Source organism: Ambystoma mexicanum, chromosome 11, assembly GCF_040938575.1.
Source record: "Ambystoma mexicanum isolate Mex_15411 chromosome 11, UKY_AmexF1_1, whole genome shotgun sequence".
Taxonomy (NCBI): Eukaryota; Metazoa; Chordata; class Amphibia; order Caudata; family Ambystomatidae; genus Ambystoma; species Ambystoma mexicanum.
The window spans coordinates 913071639-913092746 of record NC_090934.1 but is presented as its reverse complement, the minus strand read 5'-3'; the positions used below and the strand labels follow the sequence as shown (position 1 = coordinate 913092746).

At 39.4% G+C, this 21108-nt stretch overlaps 1 protein-coding gene across 1 annotated transcript in view; it reads left to right on the top strand.

The window, feature by feature from the left end:
- LOC138503906 (mucin-5B-like) overlaps positions 1-21108 on the top strand; it is a 447355-nt gene that overhangs the window by 317802 nt on the left and 108445 nt on the right. Inside the window, exons 30-31 of the mRNA XM_069623991.1 lie at positions 16650-16886; positions 17350-17613. Coding sequence (XP_069480092.1) covers positions 16650-16886; positions 17350-17613 — 501 coding nt within the window. The remainder of the gene's footprint in view (positions 1-16649; positions 16887-17349; positions 17614-21108) is intronic.

Here is a 21108-nt window from a genome sequence, read left to right as displayed (position 1 = left end):
TTTTATTATTGGGTTATGTTAAATAAGGTTTTATTAGTCAGGTTAATTGTTAATAGGTTAGCTGTTAATTTTCAAATGTGTCTCTAGCAATATAGGCATTTCAGGTGAAAAATAGTGTGCATTTTTAAATGAGCACGTGTGCTTTTAACTGTAAAAATAGATTTGCATCTTATATGTTAAAATCGTTTTTGACTGAATAGCCTGTCTTTCCTTGTTAATCTGGCAACCCATATAGCAATGCACCGCACCCTTGTGGTGGTGCTGCAAAAAAAAATGTGCTACTTGTGCAGTATTGCTGTACTCTGTACTGTAACACGCCAAATATCCTTACATATACCCTCCTTTTGTTTTTAGAACTTGGCTATAATCCAAGCCAATTCCTAAAAACAACTTGTTCTATTTTTTATACAATATAGCAATCCAACAAATGAATATTCATGTGCATCAATGAAAATTTGCAATCAACATTTCATCTGGGTCCATCAGTTCATAAAATGTTCCACATTTGCCTTCTCAGTGGAATTGGCATTACTTTAAGTTTAAATTTTCCAAGTCAATTAAAAACAATGAAATAAAACAACTAACTAAAACAAATAAGTAATAAAACAAATTAAAATAAATAATTAAAATAATAAATACGTGGAACTTCATATGCCGGAACTTTTGTTTTGTCTCTTTTGGTATGTCCCGACCAGCGATGTTATTCGGTTCATTCGAGTACTCTTTCATCTTGGCAATCTTGAATCCACAGTAGTCATCTCTTTTGGCATTCCGGTTATTTTGTCTTCACCTCCACCTGGAGGCAGGCATCTTTTGGTCTTCATCCAGGGGACTCCAGGACTCCATCGTCTCCCGTGGCCTCTGATCCCGGAACCTCCGACCAAATAATGTTAATTGTCTAAATCAAAATAGAAAATAAACAGATTAAGTACATAGCACAATACTAACTTCATCCTTTTGCCAAAAATAAAACATGCTTGGTAAAAATATTTTGTTTTTTTTTTTCTTTCTTCTGAAATTAAACACAAGTTAAAAGAAAACAAACACATATAAAACAGCATTCAATATTTAATACACTTTCTCTCTGCACACCAACCATGAGCTTCCATTATATGTGCATTTATTTATTTATTTATTTATATTTATTTTATATTATATTTTACATATACTACAGTGTTTATGTGCCATCATAACAATCAACTTTTTAACTTCTTTGTCACTGCCTCCTGATTGTACCCATTTATTTTCTCTTTTTGTGTTCAAGTGATTTTATCTGTTTCTACATGCTCAAGCCGCCTGATCTCATGTCTGGGATGGCATGGTTTGATTTGATTTACATGGACAAACTGCTCTATTGCTGTTTCACCTTCATTTTTCAAAATTTTATACACTACAGGAGAAACCTTATCTATAATTCGAAATGGCCCCTGCCAGGCTGCTAGAAATTTAGAATTTTTCTGTTTACTTTTTCCAAAATGAAACTTGTACACCTGATCCCCTACATTGTATTCCTTTACTGATGTCTTTTTGTCATAATATGACTTAGCACTGTCAGCAGCCCTTTCCAGATTTCTCTGCACAAAAGCAAATGCATGTTGCAAATGCCTCCTCAGTTCATCAATATATTCATGAACCGTGGATGCACTCACTAGAGTTTGCTCATGTGTTCTGTATAGTAGGTGTTGTGGTAACACCATTTTCCTACCTGTCAAGACCTCATGGGGGCTAACACCTGTTGCTTTGGCAGGAGTCGACCTGATTGCCATCAGAACCAACAGTAAACGTAAATCCCAGCTGGAACCTGCTTCTGCCACAAATTTCTTTAAAATATCCACAACAGACCTATTGCTTCTTTCAACTGTACCTGAAGACGCCGCCCGATATGCGATATGTAGTTTCCTTTTCACACCTAGTATTTGCCATACCTTGCTCATTAGAGTACTTGTGAAATGACTTCCTCTGTCTGACTCAATTCTTTGCGGCAACCCAAACCTTGAGAACACATGGTTCACCAGCAATGTGGCTGCTGTTTGCGCACTACAATCTGGTGCAGGAATGCACTCAATCCACTTTGACATCAAACATACCACACTCAAAATATAACGGTGTCCCCTGCTCGACCTTTTTAAAGGACCTACATAGTCTATTTGCAAATCTGACCATGGGAGAGTTAGGCCTCTTTTCATCAATGGTGCTCTATGCATTGGTGAAGCAGGTTTAAATTGGGCGCATACTAGACATCCTCTAGTATATAATTCCACATCTTGGGACATATGAGGCCAGTAAGCATAATCTTTTAGTATTCCTAATGTTTTTTGTGAACCTCTATGGCCTGCAGTTATGGCATCATGTGCATGGTGTAGCATTAGTCCTCTGAATGAAAGGGGTACTACCCACTGTATTTGCCCTGTTATGGACTCTCTAATCATGAGCCCATCCTGTAATCTAATTCGTGTTTTGTTCTTTAATAACACCCTCAACTCTTCTTTTCCCATACAATCTTTTTCTGTTACAGGATTTTGTTCAGGATCTATCAAATGATTATAATAGATTCCCAAAATTTGATCATTCTTTTGTGCCTCAATCAAATCTTGGTCTGGCGTGTCATGACTCCACTGCACCACCGGTTGATCTACCTCCTTTGGTGCTTTAGAACGTGTGACTGCATCAATTTGTATTTCACCCATTAAATAATCAATAGGTAGCAATTCTCCCATCACAGCCCCAATCTTAGCCATATGGTCTGCCTTATCATTTCCCTCCTTATCCTCTCCTGGTGTTTTTAAATGCCCACGAATTTTTCTCCAGTATATTGTTAAATTATTTTCTGACACCAATTTGTCTATGGCTTGTATCATTTTTCCATGTTTAAGTGGCTTTTTGTTGTATGTAACCATGCCTCTTGCTTTCCAACCAGGCAAATACTCCACAAAGCTATTCCGTGCATAGTCAGAATCAGTCACCAGGACAATTTCACTGAACTTTTTATCAACTGCAGTAGCAATTGCTTTATAGATGGCTGCCAATTCCGCCACCTGACTGCTCCTATCTCCAATCCTCATCCCTATACTAGGAACGCCTTCACATTTCAACCAGACATTTCCTATTCCTGCCACTAATTGTTTATTACTGTCATTTTCAATGTGAAAAGCACAACCATCCACATATACAGTTGGCAAATCCTTGCATGTTTTTTCATCAAAAGCTTTGTGTGGTGATTGTTCAAATTCCTGTAAACTAGCTTCCACTTCCATTTCATTTGGTATTTGTTCAGCTGCACAGTCATGTAAGTCAGCTAACCCTTGAGCAATTGGGCTCTTATTATTTTGTCCATATCTTACTTCTACGGGAAAACCTTGTAATGCCAGCGTCCATGAAGTGATTCTGGATTGCGCTAGATTGCCTGATCTAATTCTTTTACTCTCTAAAAATTGCAACGGTTGATGATTTGTTTCAATAATCACCTTTTCTCCCTGAACAATGGGGCGAAAATGTTGTAGCGCCCACACAGTGGTTAATAGGGCCTTCTCACATTCATTAAATTTCATTTCAACTTGGGAAAATGCCTTACTTGCATATGCAATGGTTTTGGGATTCAAATCGTGTTTTTGTGATAACACTGCTGACATACAATGTTCAGAAAAGCCTATTTCTATAAAGAAATCCCTGTCCTTTATGGGGTATGCTAAACATGGTGCCTTTACAAGACATTCCTTCAATCTAGCCACTGCATCAGACTGCTCTCTTTCCCATCTCCAGGGAGTATTTAGTTTAAGCAGTTTAGTCAATGGTTGAGTGATTTCTGCATAATTCTCAATGAACTTTCTGTTATAGCCTGTCATCCCTAATAAACTTTTTACTCCTTTCACATTTTTAGGATCTTTTAATCTTTGTATGGCCTCTATTTTCTTCCTTTGTGGATTTAGCCCATGTTCAGTCACTTCATGCCCTAGAAAGTTCACTTTTTTCTTGCACCATTGTGCTTTTTGCAAAGATACTTTGGCGCCTGCTTTCTGCAATTGGCCAAGTATATGTCTTATTTCATCAAAATGGCTTTTAAGGCTTTCATTTTTTATCAGGACATCATCCACATAAACTATTGTTCCTCTTTCCGCTGCATCCGGCATGGCCTTTCTCAAAAATATGCCAAATTCACTCCCACTATTGATGTACCCGAACGGAGCTCTAAGCCAGGCATATTGAGTCCTGTCAAATGTAAAGGAAAATAAGTGTTGTATCTCCTCTGCCAATGGCACACACCAATATCCAGAGGTGAGATCTAATGTGGTAAATACCTTTGAACCATGTATCTGAGCTAGGCCCTGATCAATGAATGGTAGTGGCCATCTAGATACTGGTACTCTTTTATTTAACTCTCTTAAGTCTGCACACAGCCGCCATTGACCATTTGTCTTTAACACACCTAAAATAGGCGTATTGGATGTGCTATGAATGGGCCTGATTATTCCCCGTGATTCCAAATTTTTAATAATCTCTGCCAATGATTCTAAACATGCCAGCGGTAGTCTATACTGGCGTACAAACACTGGATTTCTGCTACAACCTTCTGGTAGTGTGGCCACATGTAAATCAGTTAAACCACAATCATAAGCATCTTTTGCAAATACATCCTTAAACTCCATAAATATTTCCCTCAGGTCGTCTCGATCCTCATCGCTGTCACATGCATCCGCTAAGGAGATCTGCTCTTCTACCATTCTGGAAAATTCTGGAAACTCTTCTGGTAAAGGAATCTCAGCGCTTTCCTCTAACTGTGTGGCTGTGTCTTTTTGTAGAGCTGCCACTTTTAAATATTTTGGCATATCAGCTTCCACTTCAATGGGCTGATTTCCTGTTTCATTTTCATTTAAATTAAATATTATGCAATCCTCTTGATGGCAGCACACTGTCTCATTTGAATCATAAGGATACACAGAATGAATTTTAAATATTCCTTTGGGCTGAGAGTCCAGGTGTTCTGGCAACTCGCCCTTGGCATCTACATATTTTTCAGGAATATTCCCAATCACCATGTTATTTAAATCTGCCGTAAAATGTGATTTTTGTATGGCCATTCCTAATGGGGAGTTTTCCTCTAAATGAATATCCTGACAACCTTTATTATTTACCATGATTTTTACAGATCCCTCACCAATGTCTACCAATGGAATGTATTCATAATCCAGGCCTTGCTGTTTTATGGATTCATTCAGGCATACAAATGCATCAGAGCCTTTCATCTGCTGTCCATTTTTGCATTTCAGTGTTATTGCAAACTGTTTTGTAAATGCAGGAACAATAGTATTTTTCCTCATTTGTAATTCGACTGCATAAGGAACTAGTTGTGCACAATGATAAGCCCTTCTTTTGTCTTCAAATTCAGGTGCCGGACCACCTAGGCGTGACCATATTTTTTGATTAAGGAAACCTAACACCATACACATTCTGTGCATGATGTCATTGCCCATGTAAAATTCATTTTGTGCTCCACTCACTATCCATACATTATGGTAAATTATTTTCTGCCCAATGCTAATTTTAAGCATGCATCTGCCTGCAATTCGGTTTTCAAAGTCTGGACTGTCCAACCCAGAAACATATTGGTTTTTAATCCTAAATTTCGGGATTTCTTCCCTCTCCATAATTTTTTGCAACAATTTCTCATTAATGAAACTCCTTTCATGTTCAAGCGCTAAAGTGGCTTTTATTGTTTTAAGATAATCATTTATACCAACGTGAACCCATGGTTGCTTATCTTCCATGTGTATTTCTGCCAGAGTGGTAATGTGTTTTTCTGAATCTGTTTTAGGAACAATATTCTGTTTGCATGTATTCTCTTTTAAGTAAAAACGTAATGTGTGCTCATCTATAGCAGTCTGCCAATCTTTCCTTGGGTCCAAGTATATTTGTACAGGTAGTTTTTCATTGTCGCTCTGATCTTTGTCTTGACACATTAATATAACAGTGACACTAGGTATGCAGCTATTCTGGAGATATACCTCCACAGCATCATTTGTTTTGGCAACGGTGTGACATTCTTTTATATTGCTGTTTTGTGATTTTAGTTTCTTAGGCCTCAATGGTTTTTTGGTTAAGGACCACAGCACTCCATTCACCCCATCTATGAGAGGAGACAATCTTTTCAGGCAATCTGTCCCCATCAGAAATGGAATTTCACAAATAGATGTGATCAATACCTCTTGTTTCATTCTGTGCTTTCCTATTTTTATGTCAACCTCAGTTACACCTATGATGGGCACCTCCTCCCCATTAAAGTTATGCACTGGGCTTTGATTTGCCTTCACTGTGATCTGACTCTGTGGAGGCCTCCCTTCATTGATACTCTTTACCAGCTCCTTGGACATAATTGTGGCCTGTGCGCCAGTGTCAATCATAGCGAAGGTGTGGCATTTTTCTTCTACAGTGATGGGTGCATAATATCTGTCCTCAACTTCCTCTAATACACATAAGAAATGTGAATTCTTACTGATTTCAGGGCTCACCTTTCTCAGGTCTTTTTCACTTTTGGCTAAGCACATTGGTAAATGAAAAGACATTTTTCCCTCCTTTTTACCCATTTCTGTGCGAGATATTTTATTCATTTCTCCATGATCAGAAGTTTTTTGGAGTGTGGCCACTGTTCGCCCATCCATCTGGGTAACATCAGAGACCACATTACAACCTTCCAACTGAACATGTGTAACAACATCATTCAGCAATTTGTCATTTTTTAATTCTGTGCATTTGTGATCATTTAGTGTAATACCAGCCCTTGCAGCCTCTTCAAGAATATGTGGCTCAAAGAATTCTTCAGGTGATTGACTTGTACCCTCCGTGTGAGTATTTCCTTTTTCTGTCTGTGTTTGGTCATTGTTTTGCTTGCCCAGGGAAGGAGCTATGGCATCCCCACTTACTCCCTGTTCACTGGTATTCCCCATGCATGAGTCATTTTTCTTAAATCTGTCCCTTTGTTCTTTTGGAATTCCTAATGTTTCTTTTTCATTTGTGCAAACTTTACTGTTTTATTTAGCTCTAAGTTAAACCGTACCTCTTTTTTAGAAGTATTTGCACTTTCTATCACAATTTCATTTACTGGTACTTTCATTTTTAATCCATTAGTCACCTCAGAGTTGTCATGCAAAATTATATCAGAGCAATCTGTCATTTTGGCACTGCGATTATCATGAGTACTTAGTCACTTTTCGGAAGCCCCCCGGTCATTGCTATGGCCATCAGCCCCCTCTTTGGAAGGTTGTTTTTGCGCTGTATAGAGCTTTCCTATTTGCTCAGCTAACATTTTCACTTGGGCCTCAAGGCACTGGAACCTTTCCATCTCTCTAGGATCCTCTTTCTGTGGCCTAGGTCGATATTGGTTGTTTTCCCCCTGATTGGATCTATTCTGATACCTCTCAGGTGATTGATACCGGTTGGGATGGTTTCTGAACTCTTGATTCATTTGTGGAGGGGAGCGGGTTGCACCCATCCTTTGATTATAGTCCCCTGGTGGGGAATCATTGTACTGGCGTGGACTGTAGTTCACGTTTTGCCTCATGTCCTGTCTCTCAGATTGTGGGTACTGGCCCCTATGTTGATTTCCATTATCAGTAAATCGATCCACATATCGGGGCCTATCCTGATTACCATATATCATGGTGTTGGGATCAAACCTACTCTGTGTCCCCAATGACTGGTAGGGACCATCATTTCTTTGATCTTGATTTTGTCTCTGGTTATTGTTCATACCTGCCATATCAGGCCGATATCCTACCCGGGGTCTGTCCCCTAAGTACCTAGGGCTGATGTAGCTCTCCCTATTACTAGGATCATGTGATTGGAACATTGGTACAGGAAATGGCGATCTTTGTTGATTACCCCTTTGTTCAGGTGTCACATTATTTTTACCTTGGCTTTGAGCAGACTCAAGGGACATTTTGGCTGACCTGATTTCCATTACAGTGGCTGAGGGTTCTTTAGATTTAGGCCTAGTATCTTTCATTTTATCACTTTCTCTACCCTGACAATAGAGTACCTCATATAGCTTGGTGCTTTGATGTACAATCCATTCAAGGGACTTGTCACGGTCAAATTCACGGACCAATTGGGATATGATGTCTTTCTGTAGCCCATAGAAGTATGCGGTTTTAAACTCATTGGAATTTGAGTCAAAAGATACATCAAAGCGAGAGAACGCTCTTTTTAAGTCTTGTAAAAATTGGCGAGGGGATGTATTAGGTCCAGCAGTAATAGTGTACGCGACTTTCTTTGCCTCCTGCAATGACTGAAAAGGAGAAAAATGACGCCTAATTTCTTTTTCAAACTCCAGCCATGTCATATTCTGCTGTTCATTTAATCCCCTTATGATGCTGGCCGTCGGGGCATCTAAAGTTAAATGAAAATATTGTCTGTACTGTTCCTTAGGTATCTGGAGTGCTTTAAAAATGTCATGTACCGCTTCTAAGTGATCCTCAATGCAGCATTCACCTCCCTTTTTAAATGGTTTGATCAGGGCTTTAATGGATTTCATTATTTTTATGGGGCTACTTGTTGCAATGCATGGAATTGCACTATTTTGTGATTCAATCCTGTTTTCAGGTGTATGAGATTGGTGGCTGCCCCCAATGGGAGTATCAAATCCCCCAAGGGCGCTGCAACCAAGTTCAGTCACCGGCCCAGTCACTGGGGCACTAGCTCTTTGGGCAGAGCTAGAATTCACCTCCACTCCATTGAATGTGGTACCCTGCCGCCTCTCCTGGGACCTGGGAATGCACATTTGCTGTTCTAAGTCCTTACACTTTTTAAGGAGTCTAGTTGCTTCATTCTGCAAATAATTATTTTCATCGCTCATTTTATTAATCGCCTCCTGCATGTCGCACATTTGCATTTGGCATTCATTGAACTCTTTATTTCTTTTGTCTCTTTCTTGAATCATTTTAATCATTTCTTGTTCTGCACTCTGGAGATCACCTTCTTTTTCACAATGTTCTTTTTGTAAAATCTGCATTTCTGAAACAACCTCATCTTTATCCTGCCTAATGTGATCCACTAAGGCTTTTAAGTGTGTCAATTCTTGCTCACTATCTTCAAATTGTTTCTTGCTTTTGGATAACTGAGTATCAAAGTCTCTGCATTTTAATTGCATGTCTTTTTGGCATACATCCAATTCTGCTCTCAACATTTCCTGATTTTTACTTGCCCCATCTAATTCAGTCTTTAACCTGTTAATTAGCTGAGTATCATTCTCTTGCATTCGCAGGGACTTGTTTAAAATAAACCATATTTTGCCGCATAGCCGTATTAAACAGTCTTTCTCTGCACTTTTATCGGCTGCATTCAATAATCTTGTAAGGCAGACCTGAATTATGCTGCCTTCTGCAAAAATATTGTCTAGTTTTTCTTTCTGCACCTCACCCTGAATGCGGTTACTCCATTCTAACGTGCTATTCGAAGACCAATTCCCATGTGCAAATAACTTTGCCTCTAAATATTGCACTAGATCTGAGAATGTGGTTTCCCTTTGTGACATTCTGAAATTCGTTTTTAGTGGCACACTGCTATTATAAAATGGGTTCCCTTTGATGTGCAAATGGCAGTGTGAGACACGCTTGCCACGCCCAGTAGGTACTCTATGATCACTTTCCCGGCCTGCAACGCACCATAAATATGTAGGGTATTTTGTGGAGATTTGGGGCCTGACGGTATTTTATTACCGCCGAAAAATAACTTAGCAATAATCACTCTTTGTATTCAGATTTGGCCATGTGCAACAATAATACAATGGACATGCATTATTTCAGCACCCAGACCTGCATATTTGGTATACGTGGTTGGTGGTATTTTGGTGAGCATAATTCCCTTGTTTTATTTGTGGCCCCAATGTCCAGAATCCCTTAACTTTGCTTAGATTTTTCGTGTGATCACTAGAGAGACCTCAGACCTGCATTCTAGGAATACCACATTTCCAGTGATAGTGTTGGTGTGCCACCATGGGCGAACTCACTGACTTATTTACGACAGAGAGCTATATGTGGTAGTCTTGTGGTAATTTCCACTACCTTATATACGGTAGGGAGCTATGTTCAGAGAGTCTCTCTTCCCGTTGGCTCATGTACCTCCAACAAGCTATGCTACAGTCACTCACAATTATTCATACTGATTCTGACATGCACACATCTGTCTTAAAATGACCATTGCACTGTTTAAAAATCTCCCCACATCATCGGCATTGTAATGGTAAATAGAAAATAAAACACCCGTCTGTTTTCAAATATTTTCTGTATTATAAAAGCTGCATTTAGACACGATCTCATTCTTTACAGAAATAAATAAAATGGTACAGTCAAAGCATTGTCTATGACACACTGCAAAGAGCGTGGCGGAGAACAGAACTCAAATTGCAACATTGGTATATGATTAAGACACGCACAGAAATCCTACACTGACTGCATATTACCGTACACACTCAGCTCCCACACTTCTCATTACCTTATCTTTTTAGTTGTTCTCTTTGTGAATGTGGCTCTCTTGGATTAACTCCAGCAAAAAGGAACGCTTGCCTTCTCAAGCCGGGGTCATTGCCTGGAATTCTCAGCTTTTTCAGATAGGAATGCCTCAGCCAGTGGAAAGGTTTTTCTTTCAGCTCTCCCCAATCTCGACTGCAGCAGGACACAGGAATCTGCATTCAGTCAGGACCCCACAGCCAGGTCTTCTCCCCAGTAGTGCAGAAAGATGTCCGCCTGTCTTTTTCCCTGATACTGCCCACTAAAACTTCCCTCTCAGCCCTCTGTATGACGTGTCCCAATGAAATCCATCATCTCTCATCCTCCTACTCTTCAACAATAGCTTCGCTTATACATTTGCAATTGTTGCAAATCTGACTTCCTTCTTCCTGCAGTTACTGTGCACAAAAACACGGAGAATCAGGCAGAGAAGAGAAGAAAAAAAATCTGCACACGCATTTAAATGGTTTTCAGAGTATGCCTAATTCTGCAGTGGAGAACACATTTTATTATTGGGTTATGTTAAATAAGGTTTTATTAGTCAGGTTAATTGTTAATAGGTTAGCTGTTAATTTTCAAATGTGTCTCTAGCAATATAGGCATTTCAGGTGAAAAATAGTGTGCATTTTTAAATGAGCACGTGTGCTTTTAACTGTAAAAATAGATTTGCATCTTATATGTTAAAATCGTTTTTGACTGAATAGCCTGTCTTTCCTTGTTAATCTGGCAACCCATATAGCAATGCACCGCACCCTTGTGGTGGTGCTGCAAAAAAAAATGTGCTACTTGTGCAGTATTGCTGTACTCTGTACTGTAACACGCCAAATATCCTTACAGCCCCCAATTCGGCTATTTACTTAAATGGTCAAACTTCCTCCTCCTTTCCCTTACTAAGAGGAACGCGTCAAGGTTGCCCCTTCTCACCATTACTATATATCCTCTCTCTTGAACCACTTCTAGAATCAATAAGATCTAACAAAAACATCCCGGGTCGGTGCTTCAATAAATAAAATAGCTGCATATGCGGATAATATTCTTATATTAATTAAAAACCCTGAACTTCACATTCCCAACCTCTTGAGTGTTTTATCACAATTTGGTCAGGTTTCAGGATATAAATTAAATACACAGAAATCAGAAATCATGCCCCTAAATCCATACTGCCTTAAACATGATATTGTCAGTTTTGGCCTCAAATGGTGCAGTAGCTCAGTCAAATACTTAGGTCTTCGCTTTGCCCCAAATATCCTTAATACGATCAAACTCAATACTGAAACACTACTGGGCACCCTTAAGGATCTAACATCCAAATGGTCTCCACTATACCTCTCCTGGTGGGGGCGCTTAGATACTATCAAGATGATGCTTACTCCCATAATACTATACTATTTGCAACTTCTCTCCGTCCCATTATCCCTTTCCTTTTTCAAATCCATTCACTCTATACTACTTAATTTTCTATGGGGGAAAAGGAAAAAATAAGAGAATTGCTCTGACGAAACTGAAAGCCCCCTATGATATGGGGGGAGTTAGATTCCCTGACTTTAAATCATATCATCATGCATTTCTTATAAAACAATCTCGTCAATGGTTCATGGATCCTATATCCGCTGATATCCCAACCTGGTGTACATTAGAAAAACAAGTAGTTTTACCACACGACATCACGGACTACATATACATTTTCAAACATTCGGCTAAAAAGATTTCAGACCCTATTAAAGCTTCAATATCTGCTCTACAAACCTTTCTTTTTCCTCACACTATAACCCCTAGTAAACATCTTTCCCCACTATTATGGCATAATAAGAACATAGTAATTAATAACAAGATCCTTAACCGCAAAACATGGATTCAAAAAGGTATCAGATTCATCCAACACATTATGGATGACCCGTATGTCCTTTCCTTCCAGCAATTCTCCACCACTTTTAACATTCCTAAGAAGGACTTTCAATTTTATAACAACTTAATTAATTCCTGCCTTGATGCACTTGCCCAATTTTCCAATGAAATTCTTACTCCAGATGCCCTTAGACTAATGCACCTTACCATAGTTGGTGAAGTTCGAGCCTCAAAAATTTACAATATGCTCACCTCAACTTTTAAGATTTGCCCTATACGTCTGAAATGGGAACTTGATTTGGGCTTCATGTTTGAAGATGAAATATGGCATCGTCTGTTTGCTAAAATCAAACAAATATCGGCATCAGCAAATATATCACAACACTATTATTTCTTCATGCACAGAGCATTTATTACTCCGGCCAAATTGGCTAAGTCTAATCCGAGTTATAATGCTAAATGTTGGTCATGTGGCATATCTCCCGCCACGTATATGCATATGTTTTTTGAATGTTCATTTACTGTTAAATTTTGGAAGGAAATCTGGAAGCTTCTCAAATGTATCTTCTGTGTTGATGTGCCCTTTTCCTTTGTTAACATATTTTTAGGAAGTATAGCCATTACTTCTTATATCCCATCTGACTCTGCAAGACTTTATGATTTATTCATCTGTATAGCTTTAAAATGCATTACGGCTAACTGGAAAGACTCTAGTTTGCTTTCTACCAAAATCTGGTGGAACACCATTTGTAACACTCATAAACTGGAGATGTGCATGGCCAATAATCACAACACAATTCCTAAATATAATGCAAAATGGTATTATTTCACCAGGTATCTTAACTGTTTTAATGCAACTGCTCATGGTACATAAATCTACACCCTTATATTTGCATCATTATTCATATTTCCGTACTCATTTAGAAATGCTAGAACTTGATAATGTTTGAAATGATTAGATTATTTTGATGAAATAATCCAATATACCCATTCTTCCCCCTTATCCTCTTCCCTCCTTATCCTTATATGTCTCTAGTCTGTCTCCCTGTACGTCTCCCCCCAAATCTCTATTTTCACTACATATAAGTCACTTTTTGCAGACCTGTGCTATTATTAATTTTATACCACTTGTTATATTAATGCGGTTTATATCTACTATAGTTCATATTATATTCGCAAGTGAATTTAACAAATGACTCAGCCTTATAGAAATACTATTACAAGAGACCAAAATCATTTACTATGTCATTTCTTTGTGGTTCTTGTTTTATTCAAAGTCTGTAACCTGTTGATATCTGTATCAAAATCAATATTTTAACAATATAAATCATTAAAATAAAAAAAATAAAAAGACTCGCCATACAGTTTAGGGATCACACATAGTATATACCTACATGAGGATTTTAGCTAACACCTAGGAAATATATTCAAAATTCTCATATTATCTTCAATGTGAAAGGTGGTAATCCCGTCTTTTTTCTGCTGTGAAGTCTAGGACTTGTGTTTTTTTCTTCCTCATTTTAGAATAGGAAAACTACAAGTCCCAGAAAACTTTAGGCATCTTGTTGTTTGTCTATGTGCCCTGACGTTCCATACAAACTTGGCACACACTTATTGGAAACAAGATGGTGGATGAATAGTTACATATACTTACATTTCCGGCAGAGGAAACACATATTCTAATTCCTTCTCAGCGGCTGATGCACTCCGCCTACATTAGTGATTACTGCAGTATCAGTAACCAGTGCTTTAAGTGGGATTGGAAATCGAGGGGGGGGGCTATTTAGGGGGTGTGGCCTTTAACGAGACCCCCCCACCCCTCGATTAAGGGCAGGAGGGGACCTCTGGTAAAAGATGGAGCTGGGGGCACTCTGGCATTATTACGTTCGATGCGCCCAGCCCCTCCTTTTAAACAAAAGAAGGGGCTGGGCGCACCAAAAGGTGTGACACCAGTGTGCCCCACCTCGCACGCAGGAGGCAGCCGTTTCATTCAAGGAGCTGTCTTTAAACACGGGCTGCTTGACTGAAAGGTCTGCACTTGAAACAGGAGGAGGGCTGGCGGGCCCAGTCTCTCCTCTTGTTTTCGAGTAACTAGTCATCACCCAGCATCATGCTGGGTGATGACTAGTTAGTTTACTCGAAATAAAAGGAGATCTGGGCAGTCCAGCCCTCCTCCTGTTTCGAGTACATAGAAATCAGGCAGCCTGCACTGCACGGATGCCTTTTCTTTTTTCTAAACTGAAGTGCTGACACCTGCAGGCAGCTTGCGTTACCGTGCAGCCTCTACACCGGCTGCCTGAGGTGTCGGCTGGCTGCGGCTAGTCGGGGGTGGGCCCCGGCGAAACCCCCGGCCCGGGAGCCTTTTCAGGAGACTGCCGGGGCCTGGACCAGGCAGACAGGGGCCCACTTAAAGCCCTGTCAGTAACACTAGTTATTGAGGTGCTGAGGAATAATGGCTTCTGTCCCATACTTGGCAAACGTTTGCTTTCTTTTCTTCTATACTTCTCCCGATTCCACACAAATATGGCACCTGGATTGGCGGCTAAAAACATACATGGGCAATTAATCGTCGGATTGTGACTTGAGTTGCCCCAAGCAACAGTTGGCAAGCACATTGTGGCGCGTCTATATCCAACGCCATATAATTGAGCACGCAGCACACAGCAGCAAGAGAACGCCTACAGAAGTTCCTAGCAGCTGGAGGTCTTTTGCGCCAGTTCACGCAGAGTTCATTCACTCATTAATACTCTGTAGGTCAATCATGGCAGTACAACATTACAAATAGAAGCACTTTCTAAATTCACTGAAACGCATCGGATAACAAGTCCGTTTGATGTTCTAACGGACCTCTGTTTTCACTTTGTAGCAATTAAAACGGACATATGCAGTCTATGAAGAAATGTGATATAATTAGCATTGGGCGCGTGCTTAAAAACCCTTTCAGAGGTAATTTATGCCTGCTGCTATTTCATACGAACCGCAGGTAGCGGAATCAGTGGTAGCATTTTTTGAAGTGCAGTTTTCATGATTTCCACTGCTCTGTGTTTACATTACAGAACATTTGAATGTTTCTTAGATGTATTCTCTGATACAGTACACATTTGATAGTGCAAGTTTACGCGAGTGATGCCTTGTATTCATTCGAAAAAGGCCACTGGGATACTCATGATTGCATTTTTTCATACACTGGGATAGTTAACTCATTGACACCTATTTGGTGATTGATGTCACCCCTATGTTTACCCAGACCAAGCACTGATCAACGTTGAATGCATGCACAGGGCCCTTGTTAGGAAATGCATGCCCATTACCACACTTTGGGATATGGCTGTAGCCAGCTGGTGGAGGTGCATGACAAAAAAAAAGACAAAAAAAAGAATCCCCACTTCACCTCACTCTAGGAACGGGTGTGACTGTTAAGAAGGTTCCGGGGTAATGGCGACCCATTGTCATGACCCCTCTCCATCTGCTCGAGCATTCAAAAGCTCTGTGCTGTTTTGGTAAACCTGCAATTCTATGAGTAAACATGGAAGCAAGGTCATGTGACACATTAGTAGCAGGGGTTATTTTTATCTTTAGGAACCTGGACATGCAACAGTTGCCCTGATGAGACGTGGTCGGGCTCTATGCAGTTTTTCAATGATTTGACCGAGACCTGTGAAGGCAGAATTCTGTTCCGTAGCACCACACCCATCATGTCGAAACACGTGTCGGCATTTTTTACACACCATTGTTCAGATACTCTAACCCGTACCTTGGGCATTACACCCAATAGTGTGCAGCCATTTCACCTTTTACTATTATGGTGTTTCATTACATGATGAATGATTGTCTCTATGTTGAACAATTGTTATCACATTCTGAAGATTAGTAATGAATGAATGCATAAATGATTAAACCACAGAGCAGGTTTTCACCATTTGTTAAATTTACGTTTGGAATCGTGTTTGTTTTTGAAAATCATGAATCTTGTCACGATGTAATGACACAAATGAAAAGATGACGTGCAATACTGTATTTGTGGCTCCAGGTACTAGTGATACGTGTCGCGATGAATAATATAAACACATGTCTTTAAACATACATTGTTTATGAAGTTCTCTAAGAATAAGCAGCGAGCAACCGCCTTGGTTGGCCCATGTATACATTATTTTGGTGCCATGTTGCATTACGTCAATACTAGGACTGTTCACTGTTTTAGGCTGACACCCAGGGCCCATATGTTGGTGAAAAGGAAGAAAGACCAGCATGTAGCTGAACTGTGCCCTTATAGTAAAGTCTAATTTCTCAATTTGCGACCCTTTTCAGATGCATCTACAACTGAGCCTTCTAAAAATACTTCTGGAGGCAGTGCTTTGAGCACTTCATCTGTTCCTGACAGAGGTGGCCACACTCCAACTACACCTGGAAATGCTGAGACTACTGCAACTACTCCCAGCCAGAACGGAAACTCTCCAACTACCCCCCTACATGGTGGGAACAACACTCCTTCTTCAAGCAGTCACACGTCTACCACTACTAATCGACCAGCCTTTACAGCCACAGGTATTTGCTGGCATATTTTAGATTACATGTCTCCAGTGACCTCAATTAAATGGGTAACGTTATGTTGTGTGTCTTCACGAAGAAAAGATGAATTACAAAAAGACTCCGCATAGAGTTTAGGGACCAGAAGTAGCATAGATTTACATGAGGAAACGGTAGTATTTTTCAGCCAACACCTAGGAAATCAATTCAGAGTTCTCAGATTCCTTGGTGATGTGAAAGGTCACCCAGTATTTTTTTTTCGCTGTGAACTCTACGACTTGTGTTTTTTTTTCTTACCCATCCTAAAAAAGGAAAACTACAAGTCCCAGAATTCGAAGAAAAACAGGACTTTATGACCATGTCCAGTCGTGCAATGCAAACTTGAGAAATATGAGTGTTTTGAGTAACCTGATGGAAGGCTATCCCTCACATGTGTTCTGTTATCCTAAATTCCAGTCTCTCCATGCTTGATCTTTTTCAGACACATTTACAACTGCACACTCTTCTAGAAATACAAACCCTAATTTCCCCACAACAACGCTTGGCGGTGCTCTGAGCTCTTCAACTACTCAGGGTAATGGGCACAACAATCCAACTACCCCTGGAAAAGTTGACACTACAGAAACTACCCCTGGCAGGCAAGGAAACTCTCCAACTACCCACAGAAGTAATGGAGGCAATACACCATCTCCCAGCAGTCTCGCGTCTAGAACGACTACCAAGCAACCGGGCCTTACAGCTACAGGTATGCATGTCTCCATCCCTCGAGTGACCTATACTGTGTGTGTACAATTGTATTGTGCGTTTTAATGAAAGAAACAGATGAAAAAGTTCAATGTGTACCAAATCTTACAGATAGTTCCACAGTCCAAGTCTCAATTCAGTCAAGTAAGGGATGTTCTGAAACCACCTTTACCCCTCAAAGGCTATCTTATCAGAGTAATCTGTCAGGCCACACATTACGAAACTGTTGATATTAGCTTTGTGTGGGCTTACAAGCTGATTGGCTCTATCGTGCAATCATTCGTCCATTTATGTCCAAGAATCCAGAGACTCATTGCTTGTGTTAAGCTTCAGAACCAGCATCCTGCTATTTTCAAGGATATGTCCTGTTATCCCCCTGCACGGGTAGTGTTAATGACAAAACTTTCTGTTTGTGACCTTAAAACTGTGTTTCATATTTCTGATTCTAATCTGCATTTCTGAAAACAGAGTTCTGATTCTATCCTTACAAGGTATTCTTAATCAGCTGACTCAGATACACATGCAATCAAGCAATCAGTTCTTTATTTCGACACAGTCACAAAAGAAAAACGTACATTCAGTAAAATCAGTTACATTAAAACACAAAAAGTGGACTGCCAGGCCCAATCAGTTCATAGATGTTTGGTCCACAAGCTACCCATCACAATGCAACAAAACATCACCATAAAAATATGTTTCTGTTTAAAAAAAAAAATAGCAAGCACAAATAAAGTGGGACGTGCGAGTATTATCCCATTGTACTTCGTCTTTTAAGTTGTAATAATCTGGACCTCAAGCTCAAGGCTTGACGTGTGTATGACAATACAGACCATCCTTTATGTTGCATATCCACCGTCAATAGATAACACAGGGCCAGTCTACATTGTCGTATCCCAGATTTGCTAAGGATGATCAATACTTAATTTCTTCTAATTGAAGAGTAGGTTTGACATAAAAGGAAGGAGGAGAAGGAGCCCTGTTTAGGCAATGCTGCAGTTACAGTACTTAGCGGTAATTAGCAGGTGTGAATACTTTGCTTGTATTGCGTTTTTCTTACAATAATATCACTAATATATCCAGTTGCAATATATAGAATTTAATGAATCATTGATGCGTAACAGAGTTCGCCAGGTTTTCCTGATGCATAACAGAGTTCACCAAGTTCGTTGACACGTGTTTCGACCCTAGGCCGTTTTCAAGGCTTTACATTGAATCAACTCCTCTGCATATTGATGGTAGATGATTATACATTGCAGTTAGATAATAACAGTGTAAAGACTTGCCCACATTATTACCATTGAGGGTGCTGAGAAGAACGAAGGGAATATAAATGAAAAAGAAAGAGAGAAGAGAGAAAAAAATATATATGAAAATTCAAATTATGAACATTAATGTTACTATGAATGTTTAAATGTCATAAATTTAATATAGTGTCCAAAACTGTATTAGGGTCCTTAGTGGAACTTGGACAATACAGCATTGGTGTTCTGTTAGCAATGCCAGATGGATAGAGTTGCTCACGCCCACCGATTCTATTAAAACGTGTCAGTTACACCAGTGTTTAATAACACTTTCATTAGCAAAAGGTCGGTGTCCCCATGCAACATGCATCTTGGTGTTTGTTAAGTGGTAATTTGTCCCTTTGGATGAGGGCACACTTTTTGCTCTCTTCCTTGTGGGTACCTACGTTCAATATCCGATCCCTCAAAATGATGGATGAATTCTTCTTTAGTTAGCTGACTATTCACTGACTCCAAGTGTCATTGTGTAAAAATAGAGAAGTTATCCTCACCTTAAGTGCTGTAAGGTTGTATTTAATATAGGCACAGCTATTACGTATTCTTAGTCACTGCTTCACTTCTTATATGATAATTAGCATCTAGACAGATTAGAAATGCGATCAATTACTAGCTGTTAGTCCAATATTTGATACTGTTGAAGTATGGAATGGTTATTTAGTATCCTGTGATCCAATAAATTACCTGTGTCATTGGATGTCCTCCACACAGTGTTTTGAGCCAGTCGGATCAGCGTTCGCCGGTTCAATGGTTGCGATCGCCATTTTGAAACTTTATTTATATTTGCCAATAACATGGTGAAGTCAGTATACGCGGTTGCTTTTTAGTCTTTCTTCACTTGTTGTTGTCAAAGAAACTTAATTTTTGAATTACTAAAATGTGTCTAGGATTCACTGAGATTCTCATGTCCTGCGTTATAAGATCTATGACATTGTCATGTTGTTAGGTCCTTCTGTCCTGTTCAATGTTTGAATAAATAACTATACTTGTGTCATCTTCGTAGATGCCGAGCGTAATGTACTGCCCAGAACTAATCTGATTGAGTTATAAATAAACGATCACTCATCAATGATTTCTATCAATATATAGTGTTTGATTAACGTGCGTCTAGATAGACTGGACCTCTACTTAGAAGGATAGGTCACTTTTGTATCATCGTTTGTAGGCTTGGTCTCAGTGAGGATTTATACCTCAGTAAGGCATTCGTCCATAGTGTTTATATGGTAGCAAGCCAATAAAAATCAATTATGCACTTCAAAAATATATATATACATTATTGAAGATATCATGCGTACAGAGTATCTGTATGTTAAATTGCCAGCACAGTTCAATTATATACTTCAATTTACGACAAATAAATTGGGTAAAGTAGGGTCTAGTTAGCATTTTGCTGTCTGTTGCATCCGTTTATCATGCTTATCAGATGGCAAGCTTAATGCATTCTACTATATATTGCATCAATTTCTCCTACAATATAAGTGTGACTTGAGTATATGATTACCTAATATTCAGACTATTTCATGTTTCATGTTTCATAAAGGTTATCCAAGGTTTAAAGTCTAATAGGTACCAGATCTTACATCACAGAAATACTTTAATGTCATGCTCTGGATTATGTCCAGTCTTCAAACATCATAAATGACATATCAGTTTAGATTCAGCCTGTCTCAACATAAGTGTTCTGTCTCCACCACGTATACCAATTTCTACTTTGCGTAGTCCTATGAAACCTACGTCATCTTTATTATGAAGCTGGTGATGTTCCTGCCAGTGGACTGCCAATGGAATCTCATATCCTGTGAATTTAAGCTTGACAAATGTTCTCTAATACAGATGTGCAACTCCCTAATAGTACTGCCCACATAAATGCAGCGACAAACACAGATAATGGCATATACCACAAACTTCGATCTGCAATTGATTAGATCCATTATCCGAACTAGCATACCATCATTAAGCATATATTGCTTAGTGTCTGGGTGTGCATGTTTGCAAACGCTGCAATTCCCACATTTATAAAATCCTTCTGTGAGTAGCCTTAACCATCTTTCCAGTAGCAGTGTAGTCATAGGTTTAAGAAATGATGGACTCACTTTAGGTGCCCGTGTATATGTGAAATTGGGTTTGTAAACTATATTCACCCAGATCTTCATCCATCTTTAGTATGTGCAAGTGTTTGTTGACTATACAAAATATCT